This window comes from Panthera onca, chromosome B4, assembly GCF_046562875.1.
Source record: "Panthera onca isolate mPanOnc1 chromosome B4, mPanOnc1 haplotype 2, whole genome shotgun sequence".
In the NCBI taxonomy this organism is placed as follows: Eukaryota; Metazoa; Chordata; class Mammalia; order Carnivora; family Felidae; genus Panthera; species Panthera onca.
In genome coordinates this window covers 59,914,657-59,930,446 of record NC_138345.1, presented here as the reverse complement: position 1 = coordinate 59,930,446, position 15,790 = coordinate 59,914,657, and the positions used below count along the sequence as shown (strand labels likewise).

General features: G+C 38.4%; 1 protein-coding gene across 2 annotated transcripts in view; it reads left to right on the top strand.

Moving 5' to 3' along the window:
- The window catches only part of TM7SF3 (transmembrane 7 superfamily member 3), a 36,928-nt gene that overhangs the window by 4,443 nt on the left and 16,695 nt on the right, over positions 1-15,790 (top strand). For both annotated transcript variants that reach the window (XM_060658090.3, XM_078449993.2), the window contains exons 2-5: positions 4,827-4,981; positions 8,238-8,388; positions 10,852-10,972; positions 11,734-11,905. In XM_060658090.3, the coding sequence (XP_060514073.3) occupies positions 4,827-4,981; positions 8,238-8,388; positions 10,852-10,972; positions 11,734-11,905 (599 nt within the window). The remainder of the gene's footprint in view (positions 1-4,826; positions 4,982-8,237; positions 8,389-10,851; positions 10,973-11,733; positions 11,906-15,790) is intronic.

Here is a 15,790-nt window from a genome sequence, read left to right as displayed (position 1 = left end):
TCCAAACTAGAAATAATCCAAATGTTGATTACAGAAAAATAGATAAGTAAATTGTGGTTTATTCCTTTTAAGAAGTATATAACAATGAGAATGAATAAATCGTGGTTACTTGTAGTAGCTTAGATGAATTTCACAGATGGTATTGATTTTTAAAAAGCTAGAAAGAAAAGAATTCATCCTGTATGATTCCACTTAATTTCAGAAACAGATGAAGCCCATCAATTTGTTTGAAGTTAGGATCACAGTACCTCTGGGCAGGAGGGAAGGCTTAGTGATAGAAACGGGCCACAAGACCTCTAAGATGGTAGAATGCTGTTTCTTCACCTGGCAGTGTAAACTATGTGCACTTCTCTTTATGTTATTTCTTTTCTTTCTTTTTTTTTTTTTTAATGTTTATTATTTTGAGAGAGAACGCACACACACGTGCAGGGGAGGGGCAGAGAGAGAGGGAGAGAGAATCCTAAGCAGGCTCTGAACTGTCAGTACAGAGCCTGACATGGGCCTTGAACCCATGAACTGAACCCTGAGATCATGACCTGAGCCAGTATCAAGAGTCAGACACTTAACCAACTGAGCAGCCCAGGTGCCCCTGTATGTATATTATTTCAATAAATGTTTTTTAACTGACACTTGGACCCTAACCCCTTGGATTTTTATTTAACTGGTCTGGATAGGGGCTTAGGCAGCAATAGTTTTTAAAAAGCACCTCCAGATGATTGTAAAACACAGCCAGGGTGGATAACCACTGTATGAGAAGTTCCTTCTAATAAGGACACCTTAGGAGTGCTATAGAAAATTTGAAAGTGTGCAAAGAAAAAATTATTTACAATACACCCCCAGAGGCACCTCCTTTTAATACCCCTACTTATTTTGTCAAGTGATCAGTTATTTAAATTATGAATGCAGTGTCTCCTTTGTTATCTGGCATCTGCCTGGTTCTTGCTACAGGTTTTTGATTAGGGAAAGAGGGTGAGTAAGATGTCATCTTTTCATAACTTTTGGAAATCCAGGAAGTAATAGATGAAAGTTGTAACCAGGTGTTTTTATTGAAGTCAGAAGCAGAGACTGTAACTTAATGTTATGGTCCTGATCATTATATATTTTCACATGGGCTGTTTGTTTTCATTTCTGATTTTCTTAATGAGAACAAGACTTCTTAGGTAATTTAACCATTTAAGATCAAAGGTGATCTGTTAACACTGTCACAGCAAAAACCTCAAATAGGTTTTACTGCCTGATATGTGTATATGCTTTCTAGAAGACTCTTTCACAAAAACAACTATTATTTTCTATTTATGCTGGAATGGTAACAGCCTATATGTTCATCAGTAGGGGATTTGTTGAATAATTAATGGTTACATACAGAATGGAATATTATATAACTTTTAAAATGGTAAAGCTAGTGGGAATGCCTGCTGGTACAGCCACTCTGGAAAACAGTATGGAGGTTCCTCAAAAAACTAAAAATAGAACTATCCTATGACCCAGCAATTGCACTCCTAGGCATTTATCCAAGGGATACAGGTGTGCTGTTTCAAAGAAACACATGCACCCCAATGTTTATAGAAGAGCTATCCACAATAGCCAAAGTATGGAAAGAGCCCAAATGTCCATCAATGGATGAATGGATAAAGAAGATGTGGTATATACATATATATACTATGGAGTATTACTCGGCAATCAAAAAGAATGAAATCTTGTCATTTGCAACTACGTGGATGGAATTAGAGGGTATTATGCTAAGTGAAATTAGTCAGAGACAAGTATCATATGACTTCACTTATATGAGGACTTGAAGAAACAAAACATGAACATAAGGAAAGGGAAACAAAAATAATATAAAAACAGGGAGGGGGACAAAACAGAAGAGACTCAAAAATATAGAGAACGACAGAGGGTTACTGGAGGGGTTGTGGGAGGGGGAATAGGCTAAATGGGAAGGGGCACTAAGGAATCTCCTGAAATCATTGTTGCACCATATGCTAGCTAATCTGGATGAAAAATAAAAATAAAATGGTAAAGCTAGAATTATTTGTATTGATGTTCAGAGATAAGTATGTCCTATTAAATGGGCTGTATCAGACATATTTCTTTTTCCATCTATGTAGATAGAAATATTACATGATATCTGCCTAAGTCCTAAAAGATGTATATCAGTGTGTTAATAGTGATTATTTCTGCACAGTATACTTGGATGGAGGTATTGATTTTCTCTACATTTCTTACCTTTCTATAATAAGGGTTAGATATTGTCTGGACAAATATTACCAATTTACAGGAAAAACAAAATGAGTGACAAGAGTGTTGAGAGTGTCATCATTTTGTCTGGGGTGTGTTCCTGTTTTATAAATTTGAGATGAAGTGTTGAGGTAGAACCTGTGTTTTGAGTGCCATCAAGAATAGAAATTAAAAAAAAAAAATGGAAGTTTTTTCAAATTGTGCAGTTTCTTTCTGATAAGAACATCTCACTGTCACTACAGAAATTTGATAAACAGTGATATGTGTGAAGAAAAGAAAAATCACTTAATATGTATTCATATACTCACAAGGATACCTACTTTCAATACCCCTATTTACTTTAAGTTACCAGCTGTTTAATTATGTATTTCAATTTCTGTGGTCCTGTCTTTCCTTACTGCCTTTTAAAGCACTGAAAACTTTGGTTTTCCAAGTCTTTCTGAGTTGTGATTTATTTTCACCCCTGTGTGATAGGTTAAGGGAAAGCTAAGAAAAGCTTGACACAGGACTTCACTAGGTGGTATCTTTAATCTCTTCCAGGGCTTCTAAAGGTTCTGCATAGAGTCTTGATTCAAGGCCTGTGTAAGGGGAGATAGACACAGATTATCAAAACCATTTCTAAGATATACTTAGGGGCAAATTTAGTGACAATTACAGAAATCTTGGGTAACCTTTACAAATTTACTTGTACCAGTTTTGGTCACAGTACCCAGTAGGTAGAGCAAGTAGTCCATAAGTACTTCATAAATATTTGTCAAATAGAGAAAATGGGGAAGAAAAGGGAAAAACTAAAACAAAACAAATACAAAGACTGGAAATATTACTAGAAGAGGCAGAATGGTAAATGAGCTGAGTGCTACACCTGATGCTAATATAACACTGTTATGTTAACCACACTGGTGTTAAAAGAAATGCAAAGTGAAAAATGAATTGAGTGCTTTGGACAGATAGTTAAATGATGGAAATCCAATTAATTCCTGGGAAAACAAACATACTGTTTTTAGTTTGACAGGCTAGAATTTGGGGACATTTTTAAGACTTGGAAGACAGGATAGATGGGACCAAAATACATCACATGCAATGTTTTTAGGGCCACTTACTGAGATCCGCTTAATTTTATGGATAATTTGGTTTCCTGATAAAATAATCATGATGATGGGAAGGCCTGGAAAATGTAAAAAATTTTTTCTTGTTTCCCTTTATAAAAAGGAAAACAAAAAACTCTCTCACATTTTCTAGATTTTCCTACCCAGATTTTGTTAAATACGTCCTGATATTTTTACCTGTATTCTGGCTGGAGTTTTGTTCTACATAAAATGTAAAATGTGTTTCCAGTAACATAAATAGAAGGAAATATACCATCTTCATTTGTCATTGTTACCAGTATTAAAATTTTCTCTGGAGTTTTAGAAATTAAATCATAACTACAAATAGCTTTTTTTCTATCACTTATAAAAAGTTATGAAGGTAATGTAATGGCATCAGTGGAATTTGGGGAATTTATGGAGAGTAACCTTTGATCTCATCGTAGGATTCTTTGTATGTTCTGTTCAGCTTTTTTGGTTAGCCATTGTTGATAGTCTTTTTTTTTAATCATCCAGAAGTAGTACTTGTATTAAAAAAAAAAAAAAAAAAGTGTTGAAAATTAGCCCGTTTGGGAAATGGTACATAAGAATGGGTTTGAAGTTATTTAATGTCTGGGGTATTCTCCTTTGCCACCCACTGACTTTAATTTCCTTTTAAAATAAAACCGTTCCACTATGGAATGCTAGTGACCTATAATCTATCTCACCAACTCTGTTTCATCTTTATTAAACTTAAATCTTTTTTTCTACTTTATTTTTATAGTTTATTTTTTTGAGAGAGAGAGAGAGCACAAGTGGGGGGAAGGACAGAGGGAGAGTGAGGGAGAGTCACAAGCAGGGTCCCTGCTCAGCACAGAGCCCAACACAGGGCTCAATCCTAAGACCCTGGGATCATGATCTGAGTTGAAATCAGGAGTTGGACGCTTGGCCGACTGACTGAGCCACCCAGGCATTCCAAGTTCTGTTTTTAACCTCAGTGTATTCATAGTTGTTAGTACCTCCTCAAGGTTAAACCTTAAATTCAGGGGCCCTTGTTTTTTAATTTTTTAGTTTTTTGAATTTTTTTAAAAGTAAACTCTGTGCCACAAAGGGCTTGATCAGGACAATCAGAAGTCTCATGCTCTACTGACTGAGCCAGCCAGGTGCCCCCCAGGGCTCTATTTTGAATAATTATTATCGCTGCTGCAGTGGGAGATTTTTCTGGGTTCGAGGAGCTAGACACCTTGGGCATTCTTGAACATCCTCAGGCATCCTCAGCACTCTAAGTATTGCTCACATCTTTTGAAACACCTCTCTTCCATTTTCTCAGTTCCACCATTTACTAGCTGCTTCCCCTCTTTAAGCCAATTTGTCCTCATCAGTAAAATAGGAGTAGTAATACTATTTATCTCCCCAGGTTTTTTGAGAATTAAAATAAGCAATGCATATATGTTTACGTATGTGATTTCTACAAATTGATATCACAGGTTCAGATGTTACAATGAAATGTTTCTCCCATTGTAGGTCTTCTTGAATTTTCTGTAGGGAAGTTTAGATACTTCGAGCTCAACAGGCCCTTTCCAGAGGATGCCATTTTGCGTCATATTTCCAGCAATGTGTCTTTTCTTATTTTCCAAATACACTCACAGTATCAGAATACAACAATTTCTTTTTCTAAGGTAAGTACAGAGAGTTATTTCTTAAACACCATATTTGAGGGTCTTGTATTTAGTATAAACATGAGAATTGGATTCCTCTTTATGTTTAACTTTATGCCCTTAAAAGAAAAAAATCAAGATTGGATCCAGTCAACTTAGTGATTTAGACTGGCTAAGAGGCATGTGTCTGTGTGTCTTGGGCCTGCCTTTTTTTAAAAAAAAAAATTTTTTTTTTAATGTTTATTTATCTTTGAGAGATAGAGTACAAGAGGGGGAGAGGCAGAGAGGGAGAGAGGGACACAGAATCCAAAGCAGGCTCCAGGCTCTGAGCTGTCAGCACAGAGCCCGATGCGGGGCTTGAACTCATGAACCATGAGATCATGACGTGAATTGAATTCAGAGGCTTAACCGACTGAGCCACCTAGGTGCCCCATCTTGGGCCTTTCTTGAGTGTGGTGACCTCTGACTTAAAGAGGCGGTGGGAGAGTGCTGAATCTGGGGGGAGGGTGGGCTCTGCCAGATGTCTCCTATCGGCATGTGATTTCTCACCTTTTCTTACTCTCTTGGGTCCTTGATGATTTTTACCTCTGAATACGTTTTAATGGGTTTCTGTCATTGTGCAGCCATTTAGTGTTTACTAAGACACTTGTAGGTTCAACTTTATTCTTTGGAATCTCACAGAAACAAAAGAAGCCCAACACCCAGGTCATCTAGCCTAGTGCTGTGCTTCCAGGAGCATTTAAGACTCTATTTCAGAGATCATCACTAAACCCTTTAACCTCAGCCTCACCTTTGGGAAGTGTTTCAGATGCCCTGGATTAGCTTAACTCATTAAGGAACTGCCATTTACATTAACCTTTTATAAATCTATTTTTATTCAGCCTATATGATCCCCTTTGACTAATAAATGCATTTCAGCGTGTATGAAGTCATGCTGCTTTTTATTCGTCCTAAGCTTATCTATTGTTATAAGCCTATCTTTTAATATTCTGAAATTTGCTAAACTAAGTGGTCTTAGTCCAATTCATATATATTCTGTAGGCATTGGTCATACTACCTTTCATACTAAATATTTGGTATACTTGCATTCTTTTCCCTGCCATAAAGGTTTTGAGATAGTGCATTTGGTAGTTTTAATAGGCTAGAAATGAAAGAGTTTGATCAAGGAGAAGAAGGAATAAATTATATAAATTGCAAGAGTTAATGGTGTTTATGGCCCCCACTCAGATTTTGCCAGAGCAGAGATCAAAGCTTGTTAAATGTTTTAACTTTCTTAGAAGGAAAAATCACACCAGTTCCTCAGGGAAACCAAGTTTTTTTTTCTGGCACTAAAATCCAAAGGAAACTTCCTATTCAGGCCCTTTCATAGGAGACATAGTAAAATGCTACACAGATGATTTCCTTAATGACATCAGAGCAAAGACAACATTTGAAAGAAGAGAAAGGATTGAGAAAAAAGGCATTTACTTTTTTTTGCATGCTTACTAGGGGCTAAGTCGATGATTCTTAAGCTCTTCTGGGGCCATGGACTTTGAATCCACTGAAATCTCTGGACCCTCTACCCAGCAAAACATGGATACATTTGTATAATTTCATGGGCACCTCTGGAAATTCATTGGGCCTCTGTGGCTGGCTCCTATTTAGGAAGCCCTGTGTTTGGTTTCCATGTAATTAATTCTCACAACAGCTCAACAAAGTAGTCTTAATGCATGTTTTTACGTTTGAGGAAACAGCTTGGACAAAGGAATGTCCACATAACTATGCGACTGAAGTGGCCTGAATGAACAGCATGTTGGGCCTTCATTTTTATGTAGAGCAGATTTTAGTTATCCTGAATTATGATCATCTTCCTTTCTTGGATGGGCCATAGTTGTCACTCTGTTTATACTCCTGAGAAACTGATGACCAGAATTGCACATAGCTCTAAAGATGAGTGGTCCGTGTGAAGAGAATAGTGTCTGTTTTCAATACCCTTCCGGAGGAAGTGTGGCACTTTGGGTTGTTTTAGGTCATCAGAGCAGGTGGTTCTTTGAAACTGTTGACTCTGCAGTTCCTCAATTAGTATTTGAGTCATTTTCCCTTAGGCTTGTCAAGTTGAAACCCATCTGACGCTTTTTCCTTGCTTTTTCTTAGCTTTAAGAAAACGCTCTGAATCTGCTACCTCTTAACTTAGTATTTTGTTATTCAAAAAGCTTTCCAGATTGTTGGGGTGAAGGGATGGAGTTAGGGAATGGTTGAGTGGAAGGATAAGGACGATAATCCTGATTGTGATAATGGTTCCACAAGTGTTTATGTATATCAATACTTACATAGTATTTTATTTACTTATTTAGGTTTATTTATTTTGAGAGAGAGACAGCGTGAGTAGATGAGGGGCAGAGAGAGATAGACGGAGAATCCCAGACAGGCTCCGCCCTATCAGCACAGAGACTGAAGCAGGACTTGAACTCCCGAAATCATGACCTGAGATCATGACCTGATCCAAAGTCGGATGCTTAACCAACTGAGCCACCCAGGCGCCCCTATAGTATTCTTTATGTGTAGTTTATAATATATCAATTATAGCTCATTTTATTAAAAAAAACTTTCCAGTTTAGGGACAGTGCTCATCTTTTTGTCTTTGTAGTGATAGTTAATTTGTATATTGGACCTACGAGATGGAGGCTGGCTCACTGGCCCGGTTCATATCACAAATCTAAACCTGAGTCAACTTGCACTTCTCCTGTCAGATAAACCTAGCATGCTAGTCACAGTGCTACAACTCTGCTTTAGCTAGCTAGCTTTAGGAAATAGGACCTGCTAGCCTTTATAAGGAAATCCCTGACGTCCTAGCCAAAGTGAGCTATAAAACTCACTTTTGCCCCCAGTGCCTCAGGAACAGTGCTCCACTGCTTGTAAGACACTGTTCTCCCCCAGTCTGTGGGTTGTTTTTCCTTGAATAAAGGACACCAAACTCTCTACTGAATTGTTTTTTCTTTTGACAGTAGTCTTAGTACTTCACATAGGAAATCTTAATTTGGGGAATTGAAAAACTTGAGAATTTCACTGTGCATCTGCTATTCCTATCAAAGGTCATATACTTCAATAGTTCTTCCATGTGTACGTGTGTGCACCCATATATAGACATGAAAAGAATTCTTTAATTATATAAGGAAGGTCTGTGTTTGTTCTTGTTTTGAGAAAGTTTGAAATAGCACATGCATACTAGATCAAGTCTGGAATTTAAATATTTCGCTCAACTCCTTATTCATGATGATTCTTTTTTACCTTATTGCAGACTCTCCTTCCCAATACCTCAGGGACAGGCACTGACAAAGGACTGGTTTTCATTCTTAGACCAGAGCAGAGTATGTGCACTTTGTACTTGCAGACTTTAGATGCTGAGCCTGTCCAAAACATGGCCATTCCACTCTCCTATTCAGAAAGAGGTAACCTTCCTGTTTTCGACTTTCTATTTACTCTCCAGATTGTGGAACTTTTTCATGAAAATTCAGGGGAAACTATAATCCTTTTAAAAGTGTTTATTGCAAGTACAGTATATTGGATCAAAGATTTTAACAGCAAAGGAATCAGAGAATTACATGATGATTGAAAGCCCAGGTAGGGGCATAGGAGAATGCAGTCATTAATTAAAAAAAAAAAAAATTTAAGGAGCCCTTGAAAAAGCATTAACAGAAAGGCAAGGTACAGTCCTTAACACTTTACCTGATTATTCCAGGCAGAGGAAGGCATGGGAGAAGAAGGGAGAGTATTTAGAGAATGGCAGAATATGGGGTGTGGCTGGAGCCAGAGTGTGAAGGGCTTTGTGTACAATTTAAGGTTTACATTCTATTCTGAAGGAGCACTGCGCTTTTAAGCAGAGGAATGATCTGTATTTCAGCTATCAGAACATTAACTCTAGAAGCAGTGTGGGGAGTATTTGGAGAGGGCATAGCAGAGTCAAGACTCAGCATACCTTTAAGCGCTCAAAGTGAGAAGGTGTTTGGAAAGTAGCACTGATAAGACACAATGACCAGTGGTTATGGATTATGAAAAGGAGGAACATAGGCTTCCCATTTGGCTAGCTGGGAGATAGTGATGCAAAATAGGTAGGGTTGAGATAGAGTTGTGATGCTGGATTGGTTTAGGTGATAAGGATGGGGTAGTTGTGACTACAGTTAGGGACACTGTGAATCTGAGATGCTTACAGGACATCTGGATGGAAGGGCATAGTAGGGAGTTTAAGGGTATGGAGTGGAGCGCTGAGGTTAGATGTCCAACTAAAAGGTTCTTAGTAAAAGCCAGAGAAGTGAGTAAGATTGTCTAGGCATGTACTTAGAGACTTATCTGGAAAACATAATAGCAGATACTTTCAAGGTGCCTACCACATGTCGGGCACTGTTTCGTGGGATGCTAACTGCTGAGGAATAAGCATAAGACTAAAGAGGAGTCAAGGAAGTGACTGAAAGTGTCCATATGATAGCACAGTGAAGAGTCAGCAGTGGCCTTTAATGACACTCATTTTAGTGGCACAATGGGGATGAAAACTAGATTACAGTGCTTGAGGAGTGAAGGTGAGGTGAGGAAATTTCGACCACTCCTTGTGTTATATGTAGCAAAGGGTAATTTATTTAGAAAAGGAAAACCAGAGCCTTTGACTTTTTATCGAGGACAGCGTATAAAGAAAAATCACGAACAATACGGCTTCAGTTCCAATCTGTATCCTTTTCTCGGGTGTGGTAAAGATTTGTAAATGCAGGAAAAGGGGAGTATGAAAGAAGAGCAATGTTGAAACATAGGCACACATTCAGTTTCTCTATTACAAAACTGGCCAGGGGAAGTCAAGCACCAGAATTCCATCAGTTTACGGAAACCAGGACCCAACCATGGGAGTGATTGATCGGATGAGTGTGTGAAATTGAGATCTTGTAAATCTTGAACTTGGTTTACCTTGATCTGTCTTATCTCAACCTTTCCATTTGAGTCCACCATATACAGTTCTTCGTATAGAGTTGAGCTCATGTCAAGTGACTTGTTTAAGTTTTGTCATGCTTAAGGGCATGAATAGGATTCCTAATGAGAAAAAAAGAGCTGTTTTAGCCACATTATTAATGTAAATGGAATACCCCAAATTTGTATTTAATTAAATATCCAAATGCTATTCTGATATGTGATCTTGTGAGTCTTTTATTTTTACTACTTTATATACACAGACTGTTTCAGCACTGAGGATGACATCATCTTTCTTCCTGTTGAAAGAAGCATGTGAAAAGTGGACACCCCTTTCTTTATTACCGTGGAGTTCCTTTTCTCTTTGGCAGTGTTTTTTCCCCTTTATCCCTGGGTTCTTAAGTTCTTTTTGTGGGTTCGTAGACTCTCAAAATCTAACGAAAACCTCTCTCCTTAGGACATGCACACATTCAACACTTGGCATACAATTTCAGGGTGTTCTTGGGACCTCTGGAGCCCATTCTTGGATACCAGCTCAAGAATATCTGCTTCCAGATCTTTTCAACTCTAGAGCAGGGGTTGGCAAACATAGACCATGAGCCAGATCCAGCGTCTGCATGTTTTGTACATAAAGTCTTACTAGAAATGGCCGTGTTTGCCTACATTACTGCCTATGGCTGCTTTCGTGCCATGAGGGCAGGGTTCAGTAGTTGCCACAGAAACTGCCAGGTGTGTGAAACCTGAAATGTTCCCAATCACACCCTTTACAGAAATTGCTTGCTAACCTCAATTAACTTTTCTTTCTTTAATCTCAGTTCATGTGGTAGTGTAAAACCAGAAGCTCTATTATATTTATTTAGCTTCTATATGGGAAGTTCTTATAAGAGTAGAGTTCTCGTTTTCTGAGTATGATTTGAATATATAAGAATTCTATGTTGAGTAACTTACTTTTTTTCATCCAGATCCTATCCCTGGAGGCTGTAATTTGGAGTTTGATTTAGATATTGATCCCAACATTTACTTGGAGTATAATTTCTTTGAGACAACTATTAAATTTGCCCCAGCAAACCTTGGCTATGCAAGGTATGTCTATTTCCTGTCTCCTAAAACTGCTTTTAGGACATACATGATCAGCTGCTATGTAGATTCGGTAAACTCTCAAAATTCATGGTTCTCTTTAGTAAACTTGAATTGTTCACTTTTTCTTTTTTCAGAATGGAGGTAATTTAAGCATTGTAAGTAATACTTCAAGCTGTCACAATTAACATTGGCTCCTTCCATTCTTAGGAAGAGCCAGATGTTGAGTCTCTATTGTGAGCTTAGACGTACATTTAGTTTCTGTAAAGAGTTTTGAATATGGAAAGCATTCTGAAGCCATGAAACACCCGTATCTTTTCGTAAAGATTTTATTATTTTAATTAAAACTCTGCCTTAGTTTGTACTTTAATAGTAATGATAGCTAACATTGAGTAACATTTGAATGCTGTTTGTGCATCATCCATAGTGCTGAATGCTGTATCTTCTTGTCCATTTAATCCTAACAGTTTTATTAAGAAGAGGTGGTGTTTTTATTTTATAGAGGGGTTCCCTAAGGGTTATTTAGATTTAGTGACATGCCCACATACACATAGCTAACAAGTGGCGAAGCTGACATTTCACTCCAAGCCTGACTGACGTTATTAGCATCTGGTTATTTAGCCATACTGCCTCTCAGTATGTTACTTTTCTTCACAATGCCAAAATTGGAATCGATGCAGAAGTTTGAAATTTGAGCTTTTGGTTCCTTTTATAGATGGGACATGCACGACAAGAGATTGATGTTCAATTTTGTTGGTTGACTTTAGAGGCACAAATCCTCTGCCATGTGACATTGGGATGGAACGGGACTCTAGGTGGAGGTTGCTGTATGATGTCTATCAGTATTTTCTGCCTGAGAATGACCTCACCGAAGAGGGGTTGCTAAAGCATCTGCAGAGGATGGCCGAGGTGCCTCAGGTGGAGGCCAATGCTATCAAGGTAAATCTGGTTCTTAACAATTTGTGTGGGCCAGATTTGTAAGAGCTGGGAAGGGGAGAAGCTTCCTGGAGCTTATTTCTTTACTGTGTCCTTGGTCTTTCTGGGATTCTCACTTTATTATCTTTTATTTCATTATTGTCTTGTTAGTGATATCCCAGAGTAATGTTGGCTTCTGAGGAAGTGCTTTAAATTATATTACATTTTGGGGCGCCTGGGTGGCTCAGTCGGTTAAGCCTCTGACTTCGGCTCAGGTCATCATCTCACGGTTCGTGAGTTAGAGACCCACGTTGGGCTCTGTACTGACAGCTCACAGCCTGGAGCCTGCTTCAGATTATGTGTCTCCATCTCTCTCTGACCCTCCCCCACTCACGTTCTGTCTCTCAAAAATGAATAAATGTTAAAAAAAAAAAACTTTTGGCAAGTGTAAAAGTTACAGTGTTTTGACAAAAGACAATGAGAAACTGTTTAAGGATGTACATATTGTCATTAATGTATATATATTTTTAAGGTTTATTTATTTATTTTGAGAGAGTGTGAAAGCATGAGTAGAGGAGGGGCAGAGAGAATTCCAAGCAGGCTCCACGCTGTCAGCACAGAGCCTGACTCAGGGCTCGAACCCTCGCAGACTGAGATCATGACATGAGCTGAAACCAAGAGTTGGACCCTTAACTGACTGAGCCACCTAGGTGCCCACGCGTTGTCATTAATATTTAAACCCAAACTCAAAGCCTCTAACTTGGAGCAAAAGTTTTCTCTGACCTTTTGAACCCCTGTAAACTCTTGGTATACCAAGTGTAGGGTACCGACCCCCAGCAGCATTGGCATCACCTGGGAGTTTGTTAGAATTACAGACTCCTCAGCTCCACCCAGGACCGACTGAATCAAAATTTGAGTTTTGAGGTCCCAAGGTGATTCCTATGCATATTAAAATTTGAGATTCATGCTATAGATCATTTTTGTGGAGGGCAGGATTTATGTCTTAAAAGGTACCTGAAAGCAGTGTAACCTACAGGTTCATCCTTCAGTCTAATGGTTAATGGGTAGAGTTTTTATAGACTGCTCTGATTCTTCCAAGAGGGCTGATAGGTTACAGATTAGATAGAAAGAAGTGACTGAAACAGAGCATACGTGATTAGCCCAGGGGCCTCAGTCTGTTGAAGAGCAAGATCTCATTTTGTTGCCATGTCACCTAGGATGTCATGGTCACATGCTAAGAAGGAGTCTTATACAAGAAAACTCACTGTGCTTATTCACAAATTTGGAAGGTCTTTTGGATAAGTTTACCAGTTGCCTTTTTACATAGAAAATTTTGAAGATTGTTTGTATTCTCATGAAGAATACAAGAATTCATATAAGAGGAGCTTTTTAGGTTACTTTTTTATTTTTTTTTTTTTTTATTTTTTTAAAAAAAATTTTTTTTTTCCAACGTTTTTTATTTATTTTTGGGACAGAGAGAGACAGAGCATGAACGGGGGAGGGGCAGAGAGAGAGGGAGACACAGAATCGGAAACAGGCTCCAGGCTCCGAGCCATCAGCCCAGAGCCCGACGCGGGGCTCGAACTCACAGACCGCGAGATCGTGACCTGGCTGAAGTCGGACGCTCAACCGACTGCGCCACCCAGGCGCCCCAAGGTTACTTTTTAACTTTAAGTTAAGAGTTAGAATATTGTATGCCAGAGTTGAAGGAAACCCTCCGTGACTAATGAGGACATGTGTGAAAAACTGGAGACTTTGAAGAGGTTTATACTGGCCAACTTTGGGACAATTCAGTCATCAAAAAGAATAATGATTGCTTATAAGTTTTGAATAAAAACAAGACCACACTGATATTAAGAAAGAAAAAAAAAAGAGGGGCACCTGGGTGGTTCAGTCAGTTAAGCCTCTGACTGTGGCTCAGGTCATGATCTTGTGGTTTACGGGTTCGAGCCTTGCTTCGGGCTCTGTGCTGACAGTTCAGAGCCTGGAGCCTGCTTCGGATTCTGTGTCTCTCCCTCTCTCTGCCCCTCCCTCCTCATGCTCTGTCTGTCTCTCCTTCAAAAATAAATAAACATCAAAAAAAATATTTTTTTTTTAAAAGAAAAAAAGGAAAGAAAAAGAAAACTCATCAGTTGCTATCATTGGAGAAGATTCTTCTACCAAATTACTCTGGAAATTGATAACAGGGAAGGAATTTACCCTGCCTTTTGTAAAAGAGGAACTGAAATTCATCCTAGTTGTTGAGAGAAAGCTCTTTACTGAATAATGCTGGCCAATATATGTAGAAGGAGTATTAGGATTAGAAAATCACCTTTCTTTGAACCCTAGTGAAATAATTCAGGCAAGGATCATCAGATGAAAGATTGTTGGGGAACAGGATATTCTCAGGATGCCTAAATAGCACGCTGAGATTAATTCTAATTGCGAAAGGGAAAAGTATTTTTGAAATGGAATGATCTGAGGGTCTCCATCTTATCCATGTGGTCAGTTAGATTCACTGTGGCAGGTTGGCTTGCGTTACATGCTCATACGGCACAATCTGACATCATCGCCATCATCTCTAAAGTATTCTAGCAAAATATGTTTAACTGAATTCAGTCCATTGTAATTCCTGTTTGCAGAAAATACATGGGATAAAAGAATAAGTGGGATACCTTGAGCACAATCTGACAAATCCAGATTGTGGAATGTTCAGTAAGACAACTGCTCTTGTTTTGTTTTGGTTTGTTTTTTGTTTTTGTTTTTTTTAGATTTTATTTTTAAGTAATCTCTACACCCAATGTGGGACTTGAATTTACAACACTGAGGTCAAGAGTTGCATGCTGGGACACCTGGGCAGCTCAGTCTGTTGAGCATCCAACTCTTGGTTTCTGCTTAGGTCATGATCTCACAGTTCATGAGTTCGAGCTCTGCATTGGGCTCTGCGCTGACAACATGGAGCCTGCTTGGGATTCTCTCTCTCCTTCTCTCTCTGACTTTCTCTCTCTGTTTCAAAATGGATAAATAAACTTAAAAAAAAAAAAAAGGAGTTGCATGCTTTACCAACTGAGTCAGTCAGATGCCCCTATAAGACAACTGTTCTTAGATCTCCTTAAAGGTCATTGGATGGGTGGGAGAGAGTGATGGGAAGGATGATCCTAGATTGGAGATAAACACCATGCATAAAATGGTTGGATTTTGGTTAAGCGGTGGGGAACAGCTGTAAAAGACATATGGGAAAAATCTGAATATGGACTGTGTATTAGATTATAAGCGATTATTGATTTTCTTAGGTGAGCAAAGGCATTAGGGATTTATAGAATACCCTCGCACTTAGTGCCTTGCTACTCAGAGTGTAGATGAATGGGTAGCATTGACATCACCTGATGAGTGCTAGAAAAGTGGACCCTCTCTCGGGTGCCTCCCCTGACCAACAGAATCAGAATCTGGATTATAACAAGTAATACCAGTGATTTACAGGCACATTAGGTTTGAGAAACACTGTTTTAGAGTGTGCACATTGAAGCATTTAGGAGTGAAATGTTGTATCTGTAACTTACTGTAAAATGGTTCAGTAGGAAAAAGAGGAAGAAGGAGGGAGAAATAAAAAAAGAAATATAAAACATTAACAATTGTTAAATATAAGTGGTGGTATATATGGTTCATTTTATTCTTTCAACATTTCTATAAGGTTGAATTATTCATAATAAAAAATTTGGGGGTAGGAGGTAATGTTAACATTTTGTTGAACTTGACCAGTCCTTTGCCAGAAACATATTTTTGAAGGCTAAGCAATATTTTTAAACAGAAGTTTTCTAAGAGGCTTGTAATTATTCCTGAAACTCTAGTATTAAATGTTTTAACTTTTATTAGCAGGAACATATTTGTGTATTCTGGCCATGTAGGGCCTTTGTTTCTTCTGTTACATAT